The sequence below is a fragment of the Salmo trutta genome, chromosome 29 (genome assembly GCF_901001165.1).
Source record: "Salmo trutta chromosome 29, fSalTru1.1, whole genome shotgun sequence".
In the NCBI taxonomy this organism is placed as follows: domain Eukaryota; kingdom Metazoa; phylum Chordata; class Actinopteri; order Salmoniformes; family Salmonidae; genus Salmo; species Salmo trutta.
In genome coordinates this window covers 35,366,232-35,389,546 of record NC_042985.1, presented here as the reverse complement: position 1 = coordinate 35,389,546, position 23,315 = coordinate 35,366,232, and the positions used below count along the sequence as shown (strand labels likewise).

Below are 23,315 nucleotides of genomic sequence, written 5' to 3'. Positions count from 1 at the left end.
GCAGCAGTGTGTAGGAGGGAGGTTACTAGGTGTGAGAATTGTGCAGAAGGGCATGAGACAAAGGAATGTGTAACATTGGGGAAATTAGTTGTATGTGTTAATTGTAGGGGTGCCCATGGGGATGGGGTTCAGAAATATCCTGTGCGAGAGAGGCCGTTTGAGGTTTCCAGGGTTAGAGTAGTGCAGAGGTTGTCGTACGCTGAGGTGGTGAAGAAAGTAGAGGAAGATGGGTCAGGGGGGAGGGACCCTGAGAGGAGTGATGTGAGTAGTAGATCTGTACCAGTACAGAGGGATAGGCCAACAAGTGATATATGTTTCAGTAAGATTGTATTTTTATCAGTTATAGCAATGGTTATCAACTGTACTGCAGGGATGGAACATAAGTCACAGAATATTGAGGTTGTGGTGGCAGCTGAGAGTTATTTGAGAGTTACAAGGTGTTATCTGGTGGTGTCCCATCCCTTCAGGCTGTTGGCTTGAGGTAAGATTAAAAATATTTAAATAGTGGAGTAGGGCGGTGGGTTTTTAGTGAGTGTAGGGTTAGATGGTATGGTATATGTTGATGTATGTATTTTATGATTATTTATTTTAAGTATAAGGAGTATACTCCAGTCTAGTAGGTGGCGGCAACGCAACATTTATTGGATGCCAACCGCCGTAAAACCTAAACGAAGAAGTTACCATAGTAGTAGAAGAATCCTGCCTCCTCTTTCGCAAGTGCGACTATAGCTAGCAAGTTACGGTAGCGCCAGCTGGAGCAGCCATGGATCCAAGCACCACTATTCTCCGGGTGAAAAGAAAGAGAGGAACTGACCCTGCCGATGCTTTGCTGCTTGCCTGTAAACGTATTCGGCCAGAGACCACATCCCAGATCGCTGGGGAAACTGTGCCTGAGCCCGATGATACAGAGGTTGAGAATTCAGTCTTCAAACTCGTGGCAACCGTAGCGTCACAGGTATGGGCCGCTGTCAAACCACGGTTTCTCGTGGGCGATGTACACAATCGGCTGGTGCTGTGCAAGACACTCAAGTCTGCTGTTTTAGTTTGGCTAGGTAGCTACCTAATGTATTTGATGTTAAACTAACTGTAGTTAGCTTATCGGCTGGTTAACGAACATTGTTTATTGCTAGTTAACGTTAGCTATATACATTGTATTTTCTCTCCAGCTCAAGTCATCCTTACTTAGCAAACTGGCTAGTTCGCTTTGTGTTGATTAGCAAGCAAGCTAACTAGCTGGCTAACAACACAGATAGCTAGGTAACTATCGTTCGCAAACTAGCGAGCTAGCCTACGTTCTCGCTAACTTCACAGCACCATTATCTGGTGTACCTGTCTCTTGCACACCTGCCATTTCAAGATCATGGGACAATATTAATTTGTATATTTAGCTAGTTATGAGGAGATAATCCTTCGCAACACCTGTTTGGGTAGAAAATACGTGTTGTTGACTCCCGAGAGGCGTAGCGGTCTAAGGCACTGCAGCTCGTTGCTGGAGGCGTCACTACAGACCCTGGTTCGATTCCAGGCTGTATCATAACCGGCCGTGATTGGGAGTCCCATAGGGCGACGCACAATTGACCCAGCGTCGTTAGGGTTTGCCCGGGGTAGGCGTCATTCTAAATAAGAATTTGTTCTGACTTGCCTAGTTAAGTGAAGCTTAAATAAATAAAAAGATGAGTTGGCTGGTCCTGAGTCAGTCATAGCTAGTTTCATAACCTATTTCTTTTACATTGTTTTATTTTCAATCTTAATGTTTTCCTAACACTCAAACAGTTCTGGTAGCTAAGTTTAATTTAGTGAACCTGGCATGTAATGCACTGCCAGTCTTGTTAGTCTCAACCCTCTTTGTTAGGATAACTGCTTCCCTATATTGTCACTATGCTCAGGATGCCCCAGTCCAGACACAGGTTCGTGAAGCACTGGCCCGCCCCCGTATGGCCCATGCCCTGCGCCCCTCAGGCAGCTCCCAGAGGATTGTGGGAGATCTGCGGAGCGTAAAGTGGAGCACCAGGCGGGAGGAGCGATACAGGATCCTCTCCAGCCATCGAGCAGGGATGCCTGCAGAACAGCCCCCCTCAACGCAGCCAGAGCCCACAGAGGAGGAGCCAGGCAAAAATGCCTGGAGCCTGGGTGAAGTTCAGGTGTTTGACATCATCCAGGAAGATAGGGACCAGGGCAAAGCTCCTAGCAAGGTAAGTGTGAGCTGTGCTCCCCTAGCTAGAGCTGGGGAAACGTTCTTAAAACCAGGATGTCCTATGTAAACGTATCAGTGCCCACAGTTCCCATATGATGAATGCAGTTGATCCAGATCGTAGCCTACCCGCCACATAGGCCTTAAATTTGATGATTACGGTGACTGTTTCCCAGTTGCTGACCCCTGACCCAGAGACTATCCTGTGTAACTCGATGAAGATGCTCCGTGAGAAGCTGAGAGTGTCTGGAGAGGGTGTGGGTGTTGAGCATCGTGAACGGGAGGACGACTACGTGTATGACCTTTACTACCAGGAAACAGTCGCTGCAGGCTGGATCCAGGACATCCTGTCCGTCAGGCCCTACTCAGACGAGGGAGAGTTGGTAAGGATCAAAAGTATCTTAGAACTAGTTTTTACAAACTTTGTGCCCAAACTCAATCAATTGGGCTTCCCAAAAATATGGTTGCTATGTTTGAACTCTTTAAAAAACATTCTAATACAGCTGTAGCAGGCTCTCTCGCCTTGATTTTTAACCCACCCCACTTTCAATACAAGTCCCACTTTGTTGCAGCGTTTCCAGGCTCTATACGCAGTAGCAATTGAGCATGGGATGATGCAGGAGGAATAACCTTTATCTTGGTTTTCCAGGTGCCTGACTTGGTGGTGAATGAGGATGATGAGAATGAAGAGGGGAACTGGAGGAATGACTACCCAGATGAGAGTGACAGAGAGGAGCGCTATGGAGGTAGGCTAGTACTTTTTTCGTTGTACAAAGTTCAAAAGCTTCACACAATGATTATCAAAGCTCCCATAGTAAGGATAGTTGCATTAGTTTCTATCCAAAACCTAATTTTGCCTGTTCTCATCCTGAAGGGTACTGGGAAGAGCAGTCGTACACTCGGAGATCCTGGGACCTGTACCAGGGCGAAGTGATGCAGGAGTTAGATGATGATGATGATGATGATGGAGACAAGGATGACTCGGACTGATCTCCAACTTTAAGCATTGGTGGTTGTTTCTTTTTTTTTACTGTGCAAGTGTTGGTGTGAATGTGTGGTAGTTATGTGCGACACATCTATGGTATGCTTTGTGTGCTTCTTGTTAAACTTGTATGTTGGTTTGGACTGCGTGTTTGCATTTTGTGCATGGTAGTATGTACGTGTAAGCGTATGGTAGTGATTGTGCGGCATTTTGTGTGTGTGTGTGTGAGAGATACTGTTTGGGTCTACATTCCCTGTCCCACGGGAGATTGTACTCTTGATGTGTGAGAGATGTTTGATGAAAGTGACTCTGAATCCCTTCTGTAAATATGTAGATGTGTATAAAATAAAGCTTTCAAAATAAGTGACTTCCCAAAAAAATGGTGCATTATTGCTGTAATGAATTAAATTATACTGCAAACTGGTTAAGAAAAGTTTATTAATAAACTACACAACAAATTAAACCTAGCTTCCATGGGGCATTTCATGAAACTAGAATTTAGCAGGCAAATTCATAAGTGTCTTTCTTATTTGCTGAATAACTTGGCCCAGGAGATCCTTTGCAGGGTTGACTTACAGGTACAATTAAGTTAATTCTGTTTAATTCACTGCTGCTGCCCTAATAGGCCCATCAAGTGATCCCAACTGTTGGTAAAGCTGACATGGCCTCTCACCATGGTCTTTGGAGGGTTACATTTGCCATTGCTGAGATGACAATTAGTTGGCTATTGCACATTTTCAAAAGCAGTACAGAATGTCTGGGTGGGATTGGGTTTTCAGGTTTATGGATAGAGGTCCAGCCCCATTACAGAAAATGTGCGTATGGATGAATAGTTTGCAACGACATTAACCTTAGAGGTCAGTCAGCATCTGATAACTGAAGTAACACCGGAGGGCTGGGAAAAAACAAGCAGCAGACATTGGGTCATTTGTTCCCTTTTTCCAATAAACTATCATCCATAACTCCAAGAGAACACAGACCGCAGCATCACCTTTAAGAAATACAGTTTAATATTTATGAAAATCTGTCTGTTTGCATGTCCCTTCGGGATATGCAGACTTACACTGAGTGTACAAAACATTAGGAACAACTTCCTAATATTGAGTTTTTGCCCTCAGAACAGCCTCGATTTGTCTGGCTTGAACACTACAAGGTGTCGAAAGCATTCCACAGGGATGCTGGCCCATGTTGACTCCAATGCGTCCCACAGTTGTCTCAAGCTGGATGGATGGCCTTTGGGTGTTGGACCATTCTTGATACAGGAAACTTGAGTGTGAAAAACCCAGTAGAGTTGCAGTTCTTGACACACTCAAACCGGTGGGCCGGACAACTACTACCATACCCCATCCAAGGACATTTAAATATTTTGTCTTGCCCGTTCATCCTCAATGGCACACATGCACAATCCCTGTCTCAAGGCAACAAAAAAAAAATCCTTATTTAACCTTTCTCATAACCGTCATCGACACTGATTTAACAGGTGACATCAATAAGGGATCATAGATTTCACCTGGACAGTTTGTCATGGAAAGAGCAGGTATTTCTAATGTTTTGTACACTCAGTGTATATGTATTTGACAGGCAGAGCATATTAAAAAGTGCATACCTATACCCTTTGACATCAAAACAACCTCTCAGGTCATTCCATCACGAGATAAGAGATGTAATACCATCTTACATGGATCTCCAGCTCTTGAGAAGGGAGAGACCAACTCCATAGGTTCTGCTATGGATCTCACCCCGTACACCAGGCAGGGGACAATGATATGTCTGGAGATGTGAAACTATGAGTAGGATAATGACATAAGGAGAGGGGATGTCCCAGAGTACTGGCCAGATGACCACGGCTTTCCTTGGGATCTGTCCTTGCCCAATGCTTAACTTCACATGAACCATCAGGCACCAAAAAGTAATTGGAGTCCACACTGTCACCTCCCTATGCGTGTAAAACGTGTGTATAGTGTCCCAACTTGTAAACTACAGACTAACATAGTAGTGAGACATTCAGGTAAAATTATTAAATATTCCCTTGTCTTTGCAAAATAGGTGAATTTCCATGAGTTGGTCCCATGTGTCTGTTTGTAAATTGCAAAGGGTAGTGGGTAACATGGTGAGAACTTTGTCATGGTTGGGAGTGAGGTTTACTCACTGATGTCCATCTCAGTGAGCACACAGAAACAGGTGAGCTGGGTAAAGCGTGTGAAAGAACCTAACACAAGTGAAAGAAAGAGGTTAGAGCAATCATAAAATTACTAAAAATGAAAATACTGTTGCCACATCTTTCAATGGAAATATTTTCAACTATTATACAAGACAGGAATATAAAATCAGTCCTCATTTGGGAACAAGCTGAGGAAATGGTCTTATTGAGAGAGGGTAACTCACGTAGTAACTTGGTAATGTAGGGTGGTCGTTTGGACTCGGGCAGGTGGATGCCCAGGAAGTAGACCGGCACTCCGGAGAGGGCAATGGCGATGCCAATGAGAGAGTTGATGGTGTCACTGTACAGTGGCACTGCCACGAGGAACACAGTGCAACAACAGAAGATGATGGGGTACAACAGGGTCAACTGCACACAGGAACACATAGGGGAGACACGCCCAGACATGGAAGGAAGAAGGAGAAAATAACATTAATTATTGCCTTACAGTGAGGGAAAAAAGCATTTGATCCCCTGCTGATTTTGTACGTTTGCCCACTGACAAAGAAATGATCAGTCTATAATTTCAATGGTAGGTTTATTTGAACAGTGAGAGACAGAATAACAAAAAAAATTGATTTGCATTTTAATGAGGGAAATAAGTATTTGACCCCTCTGCAAAACAGTACTTGGTGGCAAAACCCTGTTTGGCAATCAGAGGTCTGACGTTTCTTGTAGTTGGCCACCAGGTTTACACACATCTCAGGAGGGATTTTGTCCCACTCCTCTTTGCAGATCTTCTCCAAGTCATTAAGGTTGAACCTTCAGCTCCCTCCACAGATTTTCTATGGGATTAAGGTCTGGAGACTGACTAGGCCACTCCAGGACCTTAATGTGCTTCTTCTTGAGCCACTCCTTTGTTGCCTTGGCCGTGTGTTTTGGGTCACTGTCATGCTTGAATACCCATCCATGACCCATTTTCAATGCCCTGGCTGAGGGAGGGAGGTTCTCACTCAAGATTTGACGGTACATGGCCCCGTCCATCGTCCCTTTGATGCGGTGAAGTTGTCCTGTCCCCTTAGCAGAAAAACACCCCCAAAGCATAATGTTTCCACCTCCATGTTTGACGGTGGGGATGGTGTTCTTGGGGTCTTGGCAGCATTCCTCCTCCTCCAAACACAGGGAGTAGAGTTGATGCCAAAGAGCTCCATTTTGGTCTCATCTGACCACAACACTTTCACGAGTTGTCCTCTGAATCATTCAGATGTTCATTGGCAAACTTCAGACAGGCATGTATATGTGCTTTCTTGAGCAGGGGGACCTTGCGGGCGCTGCAAGATTTCAGTCCTTCACGGCGTAGTGTGTTACCAATTGTTTTCTTGGTGACTATGGTCCCAGCTGCCTTGAGATCATTGACAAGATCCTCCCGTGTAGTTACATTTACATTTTAGTCATTTAGCAGACGCTCTTATCCAGAGCGACTTACAGTAGTGAATGCATACATTTCATACATTTTTTTCTCCGTACTGGTCCCCCGTGGGAATCGAACCCACAACCCTGGCGTTGCAAACACCATGCTCTACCAACTGAGCCACACGGGACCGTAGTTCTGGGCGGATTCCTCACCTGATCATTGCAACTCCACGAGGTGAGATCTTGCATGGAGCCCCAGGCCGAGGGAGACTGACAGTTCTTTTATGTTTCTTCCATTTGCGAATAATCGCACCAACTGTTGTCACCTTCTCACCAAGCTGCTTGGCGATGGTCTTGTAGCCCATTCCAGCCTTGTGTAGGTCTACAATCTTGTCCCTGACATCCTTGGAGAGCTCTTTGGTCTTGGCCATGGTGGAAAGTTTGGAATCTGATTGATTGATTGCTTCTGTGGACAGGTGTCTTTTATACAGGTAACAAACTGAGATTAGGAGCACTCCCTTTAAGAGTGTGCTCCTAATCTCAGCTCGTTACCTGTATAAAAAGAAACCTGGGAGGCAGAAATCTTTCTGATTGAAAGGGGGTCAAATACTTATTTCCCTCATTAAAATGCAAATCAATTTATAACATTTTTGACATGCGTTTTTCTGGATTTTTTTGTTGTTATTCTGTCTCTCACTGTTCAAATAAACCTACCATTAAAATTATAGACTGATCATTTCTTTGTCAGTAGGCAAACGTACAAAATCAGCAGGGGATCAAATACTTTTTTCCCCCCTCACTGTACATGTAACTACTTATCTTCCAAGAGATTCGATCTTTAGTCTATTAATTGATAAAGTATGAACATATTAGTTCACAGGTGAGACAGTCAAGTTCTCACCTTGAGTGGTCTGGGTCTGTCTGGTTCCTTCCAGCGCAGGTAGATCTGCCCGGCGATAGACAGACCCATAAAGAACCAGTAGCTGAAGCTGTAGTAGTTGATCAGTTGGAAGACATCCTCTACAGTCAGGTAAACCAAGGCCATGGCACACTGTGGACACACAACAACAACAAAAAAGACACTGGTCAACAGAGGCAGAACATATGACTCACCACCACACCAGATAGTTAGGAAGCTGCACTGGGCATGTCCATCCACCAGGTGTCAGCACTGACAGCAGCTTTGAGTTGATGTGGACAGTGGAGATGATTCTACTTTGTTTGTTCGGCATAAAAGTTGATGAAATTGTTCTAAAGTGTGCCATGTAAGTGATGTAAGGAAAGGGGGTGCTTACGTTGAAGAGCAGAGCAGGGACAGGAGTATACCTCTCCGCATGAATCATTGATAAGGCGTCCGGGAGGTGACCTTCACGAGCACCCACGAAGAACAGCCTGCCAACGGCGGATGTATCACTTAGTGCTGAGCGATTAGTGCTTTTTTTGGTTGGTTCAGTTTCAGGGAGATATATTTTTTAATAATATTTTTTTTAACATTAAATGCACTATGCATTATGTGGGTTGAACAACATAGAAAACAATTAATACAAGTCCTGTGATGGTAGCGACTGTCCATTACTGCTTATCACTTATTAAAATCAGTTATTCACATTATTTTACTTTAATCAAATACTTCAGTTGTTTATATTGGATGACTTTATTATTTCATTCCAAGTCATCTCTATCGAGCTGCTGCCTATGCGGTCTAACAAAATCACTATTTTAATAGTTCTTGTAAGTAAATAAGGGTTTACTTTTATGACTGCTAAATACCAACTATCAATCACTTAGATCAAGTATTTTCAGGTAGAGATACGTCGCGAAGCAACTACTCTCTATCCCTTTCAATCGCGCCTCTTCTCTCCCTCTCCCACACAGACCGGACAAGTAGCCGCGCAATGGATTACGGTCATTGTAGTTCGTTTATCGCAGAAAACGTGATAATTATGTAGAACATTGGCCTATTGGTAACTACAACTCACTGCTATATCGCACAGTCCAGGCATGTTCTGAAATGATGACTAGTGAAACTGCAGCCAATGTGTGCACTGAGCTCACAGGAAGAAAACCGAACAAAATGGAATTCAAATAATTGAACAGATGTCGGTCAATTAGTTGTTTGAAAAATAACGGACATTTCGGTTAATCACTCAGCACTAGCGGCCACTAGAGTGTCTGGACAACATGATGGTAAATCTGTGGCATACAGCATACACTATATATACACAAAAGTATGTGGACACCCCTTCAAATTTGTGGAATCGGCTATTTCAGCCACACCCATTGCTCACAGGTGTATTAAAAAAAAATATATATATTTAATCGAGCACACAGCCATGCAATCTCCATAGACAAACATTGGCAGTAGAATGGCCTTACTGAAGAGCTTAGTGACTTTCAACATGCACCGTCATAAGAGGCCATCTTTCCAACAAGTGAGTTAGTCAAATTTCTACCCTGCTAGAGCTGCCCCAGTCAACTGTAAGTGGTGTTATTGTGAAGTGAAGAGGTCTAGGCGCAACAACGGCTGAGCCGCGAAGCGGAAGGCCACACAAGCTCACAGAACGGGACCGCCGAGTGCTGAAGCGCGTAAAAATCATTGGTCCTCGGTTGCAACACTCACTACTGAGTTCCAAACTGTCTCTGGAAGCAACATCAGCAAAATAACTTAGTCGGGAGCTTCATGAAATGGGTTTCGATGGCCGAGCAGCCGCATGCACACAAGCCTAAGATCACCATGCTCAATGCCAAGCGTCGGCTGGAGTGGTGTAAAGCTCGCCGTCCATTGGACTGGAGCAGTGGAAACGCGTTCTATGGGGTTATGAATCACGCTTTACCAACTGGCAGTCCAACGGACGAATCTGGGTTTTGCAGATGCCAGGAGAACACTACATGCCCGATTACGTAGTGCCAGCTTTAAAATTTGGTGGAGGAGGAATAATGGTCTGGGGCTGTTTTTCATGGTTCGGGCTAGGCCCCTTAGTTCCAGTGGAGGGAAATCTTAATGCTACAGCATACAATTACATTCTATATGATTATGTGCTTCCAACATTGTGGCAACAGTTTGGGGAAGGCCCTTTCCCGTTTCAGCATGACAATGCCCCTGTGCACAAAGCGAGATCCATACAGAAATGGTTTCTTGAGATTGGTGTGGAAGAACTTGACTGGCCTGACCTCAACGAACACCTTTGAGATAAATTGAAACGCTGACTACGAGGCAGGCCTAACATCAGTGCCCAACCTCACTAATGTTCTTGAGGCTGAATGGGTGCAAGTCCCTGCAGAAATGTTCCAACATCTAGTGGAAAGCCTTCCCAGAAGACTGGAGGCTGTTATACCAGCAAAATGGGGGACCGACTCCATATTAATGCCCATGATTCTGGAACGAGATGTTCGACGAGCAGGTGTCCACATACTTTTAGTGTACCTCCATAGCCATGAGCAGAAAATAACTCCAGCTGGTGTTTATTACAGAAGGTCACTGTAAAAACCATCGGAGCACAACATAACCAGAGATATAACCAGATGGAACATGGAATCGAGGCCTTAGAGACTGTACAGCAAGACCATAAAGCTTAGGGCATTGTATGGGAGCGCGTCACGGGATTTACCTGGATGCAGCGATAATAGATGCGTTTAGCCCTCCGTAACAGGACAGAGCCACAGCGATGGGGATGGTCCAGCTCATCACTCCCAGAGTGTGGTCTGCAAACGTCTACAGAGGAGAAAATATACATTACACAGGATATTAAAAAAAACGCACACTTTTCCAGGGGGTCACGTTTACACATTGCTAAAGAAAGATCCATATCTAAAAACAGGAGACTGTCAGACTCCAATTAAACATCCTGACTGTCAACGGGCCAGACAGCCCGGGCCAGACAGCCCAGCCCTGACAGTCGCCTGAGGCTGAGCAGGTGCTTATAGAAACAAAGACAAACAGACCTAAGAACAGAACATCAACTCAATGTATACATAAAAAAAAAAAAAAGCAAGGGCATTAATTACATGGTAATTACTTTAACGTGTGGCATGTGGATCGGCACATTCCCGGAAATCAGAGCAGTAAGTAATCTGCCCTTCAACAGAGACCCATTGGCCCAATAAACAAAATAAAACCTATTCCATGATATAAAAGTAAGCGCTCTTAATTCTGAACTCACCACAGCCACGGCATCACTGGCGAGGATGGCACTCATGTCCAGCACGGCGTAGTAAGCCACGTTAGTCATGATATATATGATCGTGACGATGGGCATGGAGATGGCAATGGACAGGGGCAGGTTCCTATGGGAACCGGGTAAAGAGGTCAAACATGATCATTCACACAGTATACGTCTCTCTTTGCTTGGCATATACTCTTACCGGAGTTAACGTGTTTAAACAAACAGTGCAACATGGTGGTAAGGTTACATGGCACTGGCGTTAAATGTGTGAATGTACATACAGTAGGTTCTACTTTGGAATAACACCCAGCTGCCAGCAATCACTATGGAACTCCATTATCTACCACTGCATTCACACATCCTTGTTCCCAAAGCTTCCTCCAATTAGTAATGGAACCCAGTTACCGTTCTAGCACGGGAGCGGAGCAGTTTGTGCTTCAGCCGACCCCTCGGTTGGATTCGTTGTCGGTCAGGCTAGTTAATGACTGACTATAGAGGCGGAAATCAAGCAGGTCAATAGCGATATGTTTGGTACGTGTTGTCAGGGCGTCATGAGTACCTCTCTGGGTCCTTGATCTCCTCGGTAACAAAGTTGAGTGTGTCCCAGCCTGAGTAGGAGAACAGGGCAGAGTACAGGGCCAAGGCAATGTCTCCTGGGTCTGTGGAAGAGCCCTGGAACGACGCCTCAAAGTTCACGGTGTATCCTGAGAGGAGGCAGACAATAATTACTATACAACCTCTCACGCAATGGGATAAAAACCTGATATGAAAATGAATCAACAGTAGTGTGTTGGCAGCAGCGTTACAGTGTCACTGACCTTGGCATAGTTTCACTACACCTGTGATGATGATGACGATGAGGGCGAGAACTTTGGCGTAAGTGAAGACATCCTGCACCCTGGTGCCCCACTTCACGTAGGCCGAGTTGATGAACGTCAGCAAACCTGGGCCAACCAAAAGACAGGAGTGTTCACACAACATCAGAAGACTAGTACTTAGCAGAGGACTGTTATAGATTAAAAAGACACAAATATTTGTACTGTGCTGTGAGTCTTTCAAATCACAGAGTACTCTTACATGTTACATGTTATGTGTTACAATTCACAGGTGACATGAAGAGAGGACTCGAAGCTTCTTAACTCAAGAGTAGGTCTGCCTGCCTTGTTCTGTTGGGCGGCTGTCTGTACAGATGCACAGCGCAGTGAGTGCACACACACATGCATGAAAACAGATCTGTAATCAGTTAATGTACCCTGTAGCCAGGAACAGTATGTACTATTTCTGTCTGCTGAAGTGGCGTAGGGTTACTGAAATGGGTATGAGGTAGGAAGGTACTGGAAAACCTGAAGAGCAAGTCCTACTAAGAGCAATTTGAGAGCATTCTATTGACTCAACTTGAATTAAACAGTCTGCTAATGTCTTATTTGCGTTTTCAGAGCGTGTCCTTTGTTTGCCATTCGTGAGAGAAGGATAAAGTGAAGCAGAGAGCGCGTAGGCACGTCATAAGGGTTTACTCACATATGCAGGCGGCTGCGATGAGGCGTGAGGCTGAGTATGGTGGCTCACACGTGGGGAACAGCGGCTGCACCAGGTAGTTAGCGAACGTTATGGCGATGACCGCCTGACCGGTGGGCTCAATGATGAGCAGTGATGTCCACAGGCGAATAAAGGCAATGAATGGACCAAAGGACTCCAGGATATAGGCATAGCTGGCCCCGGACTTGGTGATGGTGGTGCCCAGCTCTGCGTAACACAGAGCGCCGACCACTGAGAATATTCCACCGACGGCCCAGATGACCAGCGACAGGCCGTAGGAGGCGCTGTAGATGAGCACGCCCTTGGGAGACACGAAGATGCCCGAGCCAATCATGTTGCCCACGATGAGGCTGACTCCGTTGAGCAGGGAGATCTCTTTCTTCATCTGCATGTTCTCTTTAGCCTGCTCGGGGGCCACGGCTGAGGTGTCGTCGGGGTGCGAGGAGCTCTTGTTCAACTTCCTGGACTCGTCCCGGTTCTCCATGCTGGGACTGTCTGGGGGACCTGGCTGGCTGACTACTTCTGGGAAGAGGGTCCCCTCTGATTGGGTACCACCTGCCTTAAGAGACAAGAAAGGAGAAGACGGAGAATTCGAGATTTGAAAGAGAGAGAAGGAAAACTGGCGTAGCTAATGCCTCTGAAGCAGGCAGAGAGCGTGGAGTGGTCTAATCCAAATGACTTCCCTCTAATCTCTAGACCCACTCCCTGGTGTAGAGAACACACCCGCAGCTCTGTGGGCCAATGCGCCCATCATCTCACACCCATGTCTAAATTGTATCATTGTTATTTTTTTAAGAAATTAGACAATAACCCAATTGCATTGTCTATGGCAATGTTTGGCAGCCATCGTCGATGTTGACGACATTGTGATGTCACAAAACAAACAGGTTTAGTCTATTTGAAATTTGTGCATTTTATCTAAAAATCAACAATCAGATCCATCATTTAGCCTATAACAATCTTTATAACACTTAAATGAACATCGATTTAGGCAACAACAAAAAAATACAAATAGGCCTATTTTGCCTATTGAACTGTAAAAATCCTCTCATATAGGCCTACAAGTTAGAGAATAAATAAAGTAGCCTAAACAAAACGAGTACAAAAATAACCTAAATTAGTGAGAACCCCCCCCCCCAAAAAAAAACTGTGCAAATAAATCATTCAAGGTTTGACAGAATATTCCAGCCTATCCTATAGACTGTCTTTCGATTAAGAGGAATCTGGATTTGAATATAGGCTACATTTAAAGTTAAATAAAGTGCAATGAGGAGCCATTAGGTCGAGTTGTTTTTACCATATCTTAGGCCCCATAAAAGGTTTCTGGCAAGGAACACCAGCATGTTTACCCAGTGGCGAACTCAGCAGGATGATGGACTTGTTTTTTTTTATACAGGAGTAATAAAGGTCTAGTTCACTAATTTTGTGGGGGGGACCCTCACACCCCTACTTCCCACAGCTATGCTGATATGAGGATTTTTATGGACAAGAGTACATGGCCCAACCAATTTGAAAATAATGCAGCCTAGACTAGATTTTTTTAAAACTAGGTTTAACACTGTTTAGGCCTAGCAATGGGTCCTTTACATATTTTGTTCTTCCCGCCGGGCAATTGACGCCTCCGTGTGCACCTCCCTAGAGAGAGAGAAAAAAAATAAAAAATAATCTCTACAATATTTGGACAGGAGGATGAGACGATGTGTCACTCCAGACATCTGCCAACCCTAAAATGATGTGTTTGTTGTCCAATCTACAAGGGTAGTAGGTGAGTCAGAAATATAATGTCAGGGCTCTCCACAGGATCTTAAAAAAAAAAAATTATGTCCCTTTTTCAGGAAGCTGTCTTCCAAAGATAATTAATAAAAGTCCAAATAACTTCACAGATCTTCATTGTAAAGGGTTCCAACACTGTTTCCCATGCTTGTTCAATGAACCATAAACAATTAATGAACATGCACCTGTGGAACGGTCGTTAAGACACTAACAGCTTACAGATGGTAGGCAGTTAAGGTCACAGTTATGAAAACTTAGGACACTAAAGAGGCCTTTCTACTGACTCTGAAAAACACCAAAAGAAAGATGCCCAGGGTCCCTGATCATCTGCGTGAATGTGCCTTAGGCATGCTGCAAGGAGGCATGAGAACTGCAGCTTTGGCCAGGGCAATAAATTGAAATGTCCGTACTGTGCGACGTCTAAGACAGCGCTACAGGGTGGCAGGAAGGACAGCTGATCGTCCTCGCAGTGACAGAACGCGTGTAACAACACCTGCACAGGATCGGTACAGCGGAACATCAAACCTGCGGGACAGGTACAGGATGGCAACAACAACTGCCCGAGTTACACCAGGAACGCACAATCTCTCCAGCAGTGCTCAGACTGTCCACAATAGGCTGAGAGAGGCTGGACTGAGGGATTGTAGGTCTGTTGTAATGCAGGTCCTCACCAGACATCACCGGCAACAACGTCGCCTATGGGCACAAACCCACCATTGCTGGACCAGACAGGACTGGCAAAAAGTGCTCTTCACTGACGAGTCGCGGTTTTGTCTAGCCAGGGGTGATGGTCAGATTGATGTTTATCATCGAAGGAATGAGCGTTACACCGATGCCTGTACTCTGGAGCGGGATTGATTTGGAGGTGGAGGGTCTGTCATGGTCTGGGGCGGTGTGTCACAGCATCATTGGACTGAGCTTGTTGTCATTGCAGGCAATCTCAATGCTGTGCGTTACAGGGAAGACATCCTCCTCCCTCATGTGGTAGCCTTCCTGCAGGCTCATCCTGACATGACCCTCCAGCATGACAATGCCACCAGCCATACTGCTCGTTCTGTGCGTGATTTTCTGCAAGACAGGAATGTCAGTGTTCTACCATGGCCAGCGAAGAGCCCGGATCTCAATCCCATTGAGCACGTCAGGGACCTGTTGGATTGAAGGGTGAGGGCTAGGGCCATTCCCCCAAGAAATGTCCAGGAACTGAGTTTATATACATTTTACGGACAATGTATTTCATAATCGTTATTTTTTAATACCATCCTTTAATCCCATCAACCCCTTCTATCTATCTCTGAATCTGCAATGTTTGAATTTCCCACTTTAAAATTACATAATTAAATATTATTGCCGCCAGCTTGCATTCTAAATAGCAGCATTGCGATACCGTAGGCCTAGCTACGTGAAACATAAACATTAGGCTTAACATTAGAAAATGACGACCAATTAAATAAAATAAACATGTACCCATTAAAGCAAAGCTATAGGCTACTTCAAGCCCTAGGACCACAAACTGATAGGCAGCAGCGTAGACGTCACAATTTCAGATCCATGGAGAGCGATCGGCAGTCTATACTTTGAGTGGCTGACGCAAACTCCAACCAGAGAAACTGCTCTATGCCAGTGGGCCCACTGTCATGGGCTGCATTCCAAACACTTAAAAAAGACACACCCTAATCCCTCAAATTGAATGATGGGGCGTTTCAGGCCCTCGAAGTGAACATAATTGTACACTTGTAAACTCCGTTAAAAAACGAGGGCTGAGGGGCTTACGTTACAAACCGACGACAAATATGGCTGCGGGAATTCCCCCAAGGGCATAGAACTGGGTTTAGGGCCGAGGGCGGTCTACTTTGAGTTGTTTGAAATGCAGTCATAGTATGTATGATAACATCACATCCTGGCTCTAAAGCCCTCCACAGTGCAGTCAGTGCTGGGGCAGAGCTGTACATTACATGTGATGAATGTGTGAAATGGGTAAAAATAATGTGCTTAACTGATCACGTCAATGAGGACAAATACCTCTGATATAACTGCACTGTCAATAACTAGGCATTACTTATTCTGCGATTATACCATCTGCTTGTCAAGAGATTAATTATGCTTAATGAACACTTTCTACCATATAATTTTGATGAAGACAGGTGAGAGGTAAACAGACTTCTTCGAGTGAAATTAAATGCATTAATTGCTCAGAAAAGTGCAGTGAGAGGGTGGGAGCCCCATGTGCTGAAAGTGAGCGCATGTGTTTAACTAAGAACATGTTCTAAGAAATCCCTGCCCTACTTTCTAGAAAACCTTCAAATACAGCGCCATGTAAAGTTCGCTCTTGCAAGAATAGAGTTGCCATATTTGCATGGGACAATCTGCAATGTTCCCTCTAAACTGCGCGGGCACGCAGCTCCCCTCAGACTGCCACGAAAAAGAAACATCAGCACGAGATTGAAATTCACTCAACTAGTCCCCTTTGGTTAACACCATCAACATTTCGCTCAACTGTGGGAATTGCTCGAGTCAACCAATTAGCCACTTCAATGTAACATACCGACACAAAAACGAACTATGCGAGACTCAGTATGCAAATCAAAGTGTGCAAGATATTTTTATGTAGGCAGAGCGTATCAGAGTAGGAATCTATTGCATTGAAAAGGCATGACTCAGGCCTGTACTCTCGCCATAACCAATCAGAGCTGTAGTAGGCCTATATGCAAGTATATGCATGAAAACAAGAACATTCAGTCACCTACTGTACTTGTCTGAATGACAAGTGGATAAACATGTTAATGTCAAGCCCTGCATTAACCTCATGGAATGTAGGCCTACATTGAACACCACCCATTTGCTGCTACTGTAGACTGAATGACAGAACGGCTATTTCCATGTTAAAATGTTATGGGATGCATTTTTTCTCCATTGTTTTTGATGGTAGGCCACTCTGGTAGACCTACATTAGGATCAAATAGCCACAGTAGCCTACTTGGTCACAGTTAAAACCAACTTAAAGCGGGTACAGCCTCAGTGTTCACACACGCCAGAAGTTGCACAGAATTTTCACAACATTCAAGTTTGCGCTCAGCAGAGCTGAAATTTCTCTCAATCTTGAAAAAGATTGAGGGAACATTGACTGTCATTCCACTAAGATATACACTATACATGCGGACTGAGAGAAAAAGGAGGTGTCAATATCCACATCCCACAGGTGGTTATTTGAACCTGGAACAAAACAGGGGTTGTGTTTCTGAACTGCCCTGTCTGGAAGGGGCTCTACTTTTGTTTCTCCTCATGAAATAATGTTCAGATCCTCACACCGATAAGGTGTATACAGTATCAATGACATATCAAACCCTAGTGCTATATAATGGAAGGGTTGAGCAATATATCGAATTTTGAAGTATAACAGCATGGATTTTTAAAGTTATTTTGATACAGTGCTAAATAAATGAAAAGTTGGACAACTTCACTGTCATTTTTGTCCTATTTTGGTTGGTTTGGTTGAGTATAAAACAAATCCGAATGGAGAAAGCCCATTTAAACCACTTTGAATAGAATGACATCCTAGGGTCATGCAGTACTCTTGAAACATATTTAGAACTTTAATTATTCAGAAAAATGAAATACTGTCAAAAGTAAAATATTGTGATATGATACATTACAGGACCAAAAGTATGTGGACATCGTGTCAAACATCTCATTCCAAAATCATGGGCATTCATTTGGAGTTGGGCCCCCCTTTGCTGCTATAACAGCCTCCACTCTTCTGGGAATGCTTTCCACTAGATGTTGGAACATTGCTGCGGGGACTTGCACCCATTCAGCTACAAGAGCATTAGTGAGGTCGGGCTCTGATGTTGGCCGATAAAGCCTGGCTCGCAGTCGGCGTTCCATTTCATCCTAAAGATGTTCAATGGGGTTGGGCTCTGTGCAGGCCAGTCAAGTTCTTCCAAACCATTTCTGTATGGACCTCACTTTGTGCACAGGGGCATTGTCATGTTGAAACAGGAAAGGGCCTTCTTGAAACAGTTGCCACAAAGTTGGAAGCACAGAATCGTCTAGAATGTCATTGTATGCTGTAGCGTTAAGATTTCCCTTCACTGCAACTAATGGGCCTAGCCAGAAGCATGAAAAACAGCCCCAGACCATTATTCCTCCTCCAAAAGACTAATGTTGGCACTATGCATTGGGGCAGGTAGTGTTCTGCTGGCATCCGCCAAACCCAAATTCATCCGTCAGACTGCCAGATGGTGAAGCGTGATTCATCACTCCAGAGAATGCGTTTCCACTGCTCCAGAGTCCAATGGTGGCAAGCTTTACATTACTCCAGCTGACGCTTGGCATTGCGCATGGTGATCTTAGGCTTGTGTGCGGCTGCTTGGCCATGGAAACCCATTTCACGAAGCTCCAGACGAACAGTTCTTGTGCTGATGTTGGAAGTCGGTAGTGAATGTTGCAAACGAGGACAGACGATTTTTACGCACTACGAACTTCAGCACTCAGTGGTCCCGTTCTGTGAGCTTGTTTGGTTTACCACTACATGGCTGAGCTGTTGTTGCTCCTAGATGCTTCCACTTCACAATAACAGTACTTACAGTTGACGGGGGCAGCTCTAGCAGGTCAGACATTTTACAAACTGACTTGTTGGTAAGGTGGCATCCTATGACAGTGCCACGTTGAAAGTCAGAGCTCTTCAGTAAGACCACTCTACTGGCAATGTTTGTCTATGGAGATTGCTTGGCTGTGTGCTCGATTTTATACAGCTGTCAGCAACAGGTGTGGCTGAAATAGCAGAATCCACTAACTTGAAAGGGTGTCCACAGATTCACAAAAGTAATGTATTTTGGCCATATCGCCCAGCACTATGGGATGGTATATCACCCTGGAAACACCATGCCACAGCAGTACAGCCCAGTCAGCCCAGACACGACGGTGGTCGGCCTGATCACCGATGAGACAGCCTAAATGGATGAAGTCAGAGATCTGGCCGTGTGGTGCCAGAACAACCTCTACCTCAAAGTCAGACAAAGGAGTTGATCGTGGACTACAGAAAACAGAGGGCCAAGCACACCCCTAATCACATCGATGGGGCTGTAGTGTAGACGGTCGAGAGCTTCAAATTCCCCAGTGTCCACATCATTAAGGATCTATCATGGTCCAAACACACCAACACAGTCATGAAGTGGGCACAACATCTCTTCCCCCACAGGAGGCTGAAAAGATTTTGCATGGGCCCTTAGATCCTCAGAAAGTTCTACTGCTGCACCATTGAGAGCATCTTGACTGGCTGCATCACCTCTTGGTATGGCAACTGCTCGGCATACGACCGCAAGGTGCTACAGAAGGTAGTGAGTATGGCCCAGTACATCACTGGGACCAGGCTCCCTGCCATCCAGGACCTCTATACCAGGCGGTGTCAGAGGAAGGCCCTAAAAATGGTTGAAGACTCCAGCCACCCAAGTCAGTCTGTTCTCTCTGCTACTGCACAGGAAGCGGTACCAGAGTGCCAAGTCTGGGATTAAAAGTCTCCTGAACAGCTTCTACCCCAAAGCCATAAGACTGCTGAAGAGTTAATTAAAATGGCTACCCGGGCTCTCTGCTTTTCACCCCGTACATAGTACTTCAATCAATCACCCCAACTACCTTGTACACTGACTCGGTACCGGTACTCATTGTATATAGCCTCGCTATTGTTATGTTATTGTGTTGCCATTTTCTTTTTATCTATTTGTTAATTTTCATACTTTTTAACTGCATTGTTGGGAAAGGGATAGTAAGAAAGCATTTCACAGTAAAGTCTACACTTGTTTTATTTGGCGCATGTGATAAATACAATTTGATTTGACAGTGGCCATGACACTGAATAAGACATTAAGTCCTGTGTTGCTGAGCGGGTATGTTCGCTCTATGAGTCATGTTCTTATGGCACAGGGCCAGCAGATCCTCAGTGCTTTTCACTTGAATGGCTTCTGTACTGTTACAGGATCTGATGGCTATTGTTTTTCTCTTGTTTTTGCAAAAGTAGTGAGTTAGTGTTGCGAGTCAATGCCTGGATATCAGAGGTCTCATTTACTCACCTTGATATAGGGTTTAGCGATATAACCAAAATATCAAAGCACAATATTTCTCTTATCTTTGATGGTATGGCGGTATTTGATGTTTCTGAATATTAAAAAGCTCCAAATATGTTTCATGTGTAGTGCATGACAATCAATTAATTCTAAGTGGTTTAAATGGGCTTTATCCATTCTGATTGTTTTATACTCAACCAAACTAGGCCAAAGTTGACAGTGAACTAGTACAATGTGTCCAACTTTTAATATATTTAGCACTGTATCAAAAATACCTTTATAGACGGTATTGCAAAAAAAAAAAAAAAAGATTGGACCGGTATGTGGATCCATACCAGTGTACCTTAAAATACTATATATATTGCCCAGCCTTACCACCATACTCACAGGGTCTAGGCGCAAAAGAAAGTAATGACTATGGATGTACTATCTTATCAGCCTTTCTTTTCAGTAAAAGTATAATTCTGGGCTGAGGCTGATCTTAATCTCTCATGGACAGACTACGTAAACATAAATGAAGCATCTAACCAATGTTCCCTCAATTCTTTTTCCGGCAGTGAGCAAATTTCAGGTCTGCTGAGCGCAAACTTGAACATTGTGAAAATTCTGTGCAACCTCAGGCAGGCATTTACTGTGAACACTGAGGCTGTACCCGCTTGAAGTTACAGTTTAACAGTGGCCAAGAAGGTTGTTGTGGCTATTTGATCATAATGTAGGCCTACCAGAGTGGCCTACCATCAAAAACAAATGGAGAAAAATGCATCCCATTACACTAACATGGAAATAGCTGTTCTATCATTCAGTCTACAGTAGCAGCAAATGGGTGGTGTTCAATGTAGGCCTACATTCCATGAGACCTTTAATAAAAGCATGCAAGGCTTATCATTAACCTGTTTATCTACTTGTCCTTCAGACAAGGAGATGACTGAAAATGTGTTGTTTGATGCAAGAAACCACTTTACAAAATAAAATTCATTATTATCCCATATCATTATTAGAGAGAAAGACATTATGCTACCCTCTGCCTATTGGCTACTTAGCTATTCAAGAGTCTCAAAAATACAACACTGCCCCTTTAAGACATTCAACAACAAAAAAGCTCTTTACCGACTCACTTTTCTAACATGGCTAGAAATGCACACATTTTGTGCTCTCATAGGAAGCAACCACTCCCCCTTTATTGACAAGAACTGAGCTATAACTGGGATAATACCTCACTAACTAGCAAAGAACATGAACAAATGTGCACAGGTGGCTGGCTACATGCAGCTCTCGCTTTGTTATCAAAACAAGCGCATCTACTGGCAACCGCTCATGCTATAAATACAGTCCAGTTCAAAGTGAATGTCACAGATCCATATATCAAATCAAATTGTATTGGTCACATACACATGGTTAGCAGATGTTATTTTGAACTGTGGCACACCTTGAGTGGATGTAAAATTATGCAGCACACCTAAAATGTCCCTAATTTATTTAGTGGTAATGACCTCCATCTCATCTGATCCATAATGCAATCTATTTTCTGTGACAATTTTTTTTGTAAATTGATTACATAGGGTTTATTTGAAATATTTTCATAGTTTTGATAGTTCCTTACTCGTGATGGTTAATTTGTGTAAACCCCTTTAAGAGTGTCCTGCCAAAAAGAAGAAAAATGTAGCTCAGGTAAAATCGGTTTGGGCTACAAATGACACAAGGCCATGCTGAGTTATATAGCAGGCGCTGTGGAATAGCTACAGATAGCCCAGAGCCATATATTAAGAAATGAATTACTCTGGCTAAACCTAAATCAGATTTGCCTGTGCTAATGTTTTTCACCGACAAAGTAAAATTATACAAATTAAACAGCCTGAGCGCACTGGATACAGATGTAACCATGTTCCTTTGAATGTATTATCTGACCAGCACTAGGGCGCTCAAGTCAAAATGACATGTGCATTCCGCAAACGTTTGCGGCACAGCTGAGAGTTCCTCAAGCCACATCGGTGAACTGCGGCACACTGGTTGGAAACTACTGCTCTAACGTACTGTTACTCTACTAAAATTAAACTCAACTGTACGGTACTTTACTGAATTCAATTAATTAAACTGGACTGTGCTGTCCAAACTTGTGAAACAGTCTTTTCAACGTCCGGAAAATAAGTATTCTATGTGTCTTTTCAACGTAATTTAGCTTACTGGGTACATTGTTACACTGGGGATGGTTGTCAGACTGTGACACGCACCCCCATGCCAATTAGATGTTCGTTACCACATGGCTTGACCTATCACATTTTATCTTAAAATTATTTCACAGCCGGCCCTGGATTTTGAGTAAGCACTGTGACAACCAATCCCGGTCTCCCCTACAGGGAAATCGTGGATTTTAATTTGTAGCCTTAATGAGAATGTTTTAGAAACAGACCAAAATCAATATCGACATGTTTACCGTAATGTCCAGTAACCCCTTTTCAAACGCAAGGGACCAGTTATCTTTTCCATCTTCTTGCCAGGAAATAACAACCCCCTTTGTCCTACATGGCAGGTAGGCTGTGAATCAGGCACTTACGCTGACTAGTGAAATTAGCAGTAACAGCTACATTCGTATCGGCTATTTGTCTTACCTTTCTCTTGTTTTCTGGTTATCGCGCTTGACGACCTGCCAAGATGTGTGTGGTTGCGGCATCCTCACTGAACACCCAGCAGACGAAATTATCACAGTCACGTGACGGCGGCAATAAATGATCACGTGAATGGATACAGTCGCTGTCAAAAACAGTATACTGGAACACGTCTGACTCACTATTTATTTTCTTCAAAAATAAGTTAATATATATATATATATATACACTTTGTGTTCACAGTGTATTTGTTTGATTTACAACTGCACTGGACCAAGAAACAAAAATGAAAAAGAATGACCTAGGTTGAATTATTCAGAATTCATATTAAATTAATTTGGTTGGAGGCAAGTGAAATGATTCAACATTGACATTAATTTATCTCACCTGTGGTAATTTGCAGGTGCCTTCAGGGTGAAAATAGCCATTCAACCAGTTTTGAAATGAGAAAACAC

At 43.9% G+C, this 23,315-nt stretch overlaps 2 protein-coding genes across 3 annotated transcripts; one reads left to right on the top strand and one right to left on the bottom strand.

The window, feature by feature from the left end:
- Positions 1–694: 694 nt before the first annotated feature.
- LOC115167484 (probable RNA polymerase II nuclear localization protein SLC7A6OS) lies at positions 695–3,553 on the top strand. Its single transcript, XM_029721930.1, has 5 exons — positions 695–955; positions 1,887–2,192; positions 2,368–2,574; positions 2,841–2,937; positions 3,066–3,553. Exons 1-5 carry the CDS (start codon positions 764–766, stop codon positions 3,179–3,181), a joined length of 918 nt encoding a protein of 305 aa, XP_029577790.1. The 5' UTR covers positions 695–763; the 3' UTR covers positions 3,182–3,553.
- Positions 3,554–4,550: 997 nt separating this feature from the next.
- On the bottom strand, positions 4,551–22,967 carry LOC115167483 (Y+L amino acid transporter 2). 2 transcript variants are annotated; one of them, XM_029721928.1, is made up of 10 exons: positions 22,864–22,967; positions 12,408–12,984; positions 11,708–11,833; positions 11,449–11,593; positions 10,887–11,010; positions 10,335–10,438; positions 8,022–8,118; positions 7,628–7,777; positions 5,559–5,742; positions 4,551–5,382 (listed from the first exon to the last, which is right to left on the bottom strand). In XM_029721928.1, the coding sequence occupies exons 2-10, from the start codon at positions 12,907–12,909 to the stop codon at positions 5,315–5,317; spliced, it is 1,500 nt and encodes a 499-aa protein (XP_029577788.1). In that variant the 5' UTR covers positions 12,910–12,984; positions 22,864–22,967; the 3' UTR covers positions 4,551–5,314. The 2 variants fall into 2 exon arrangements, with proteins under 2 accessions (XP_029577788.1, XP_029577789.1); XM_029721929.1 differs by having other exon boundaries at positions 12,408–12,980; positions 22,864–22,954.
- Between the last annotated feature and the right edge of the window lie 348 nt (positions 22,968–23,315).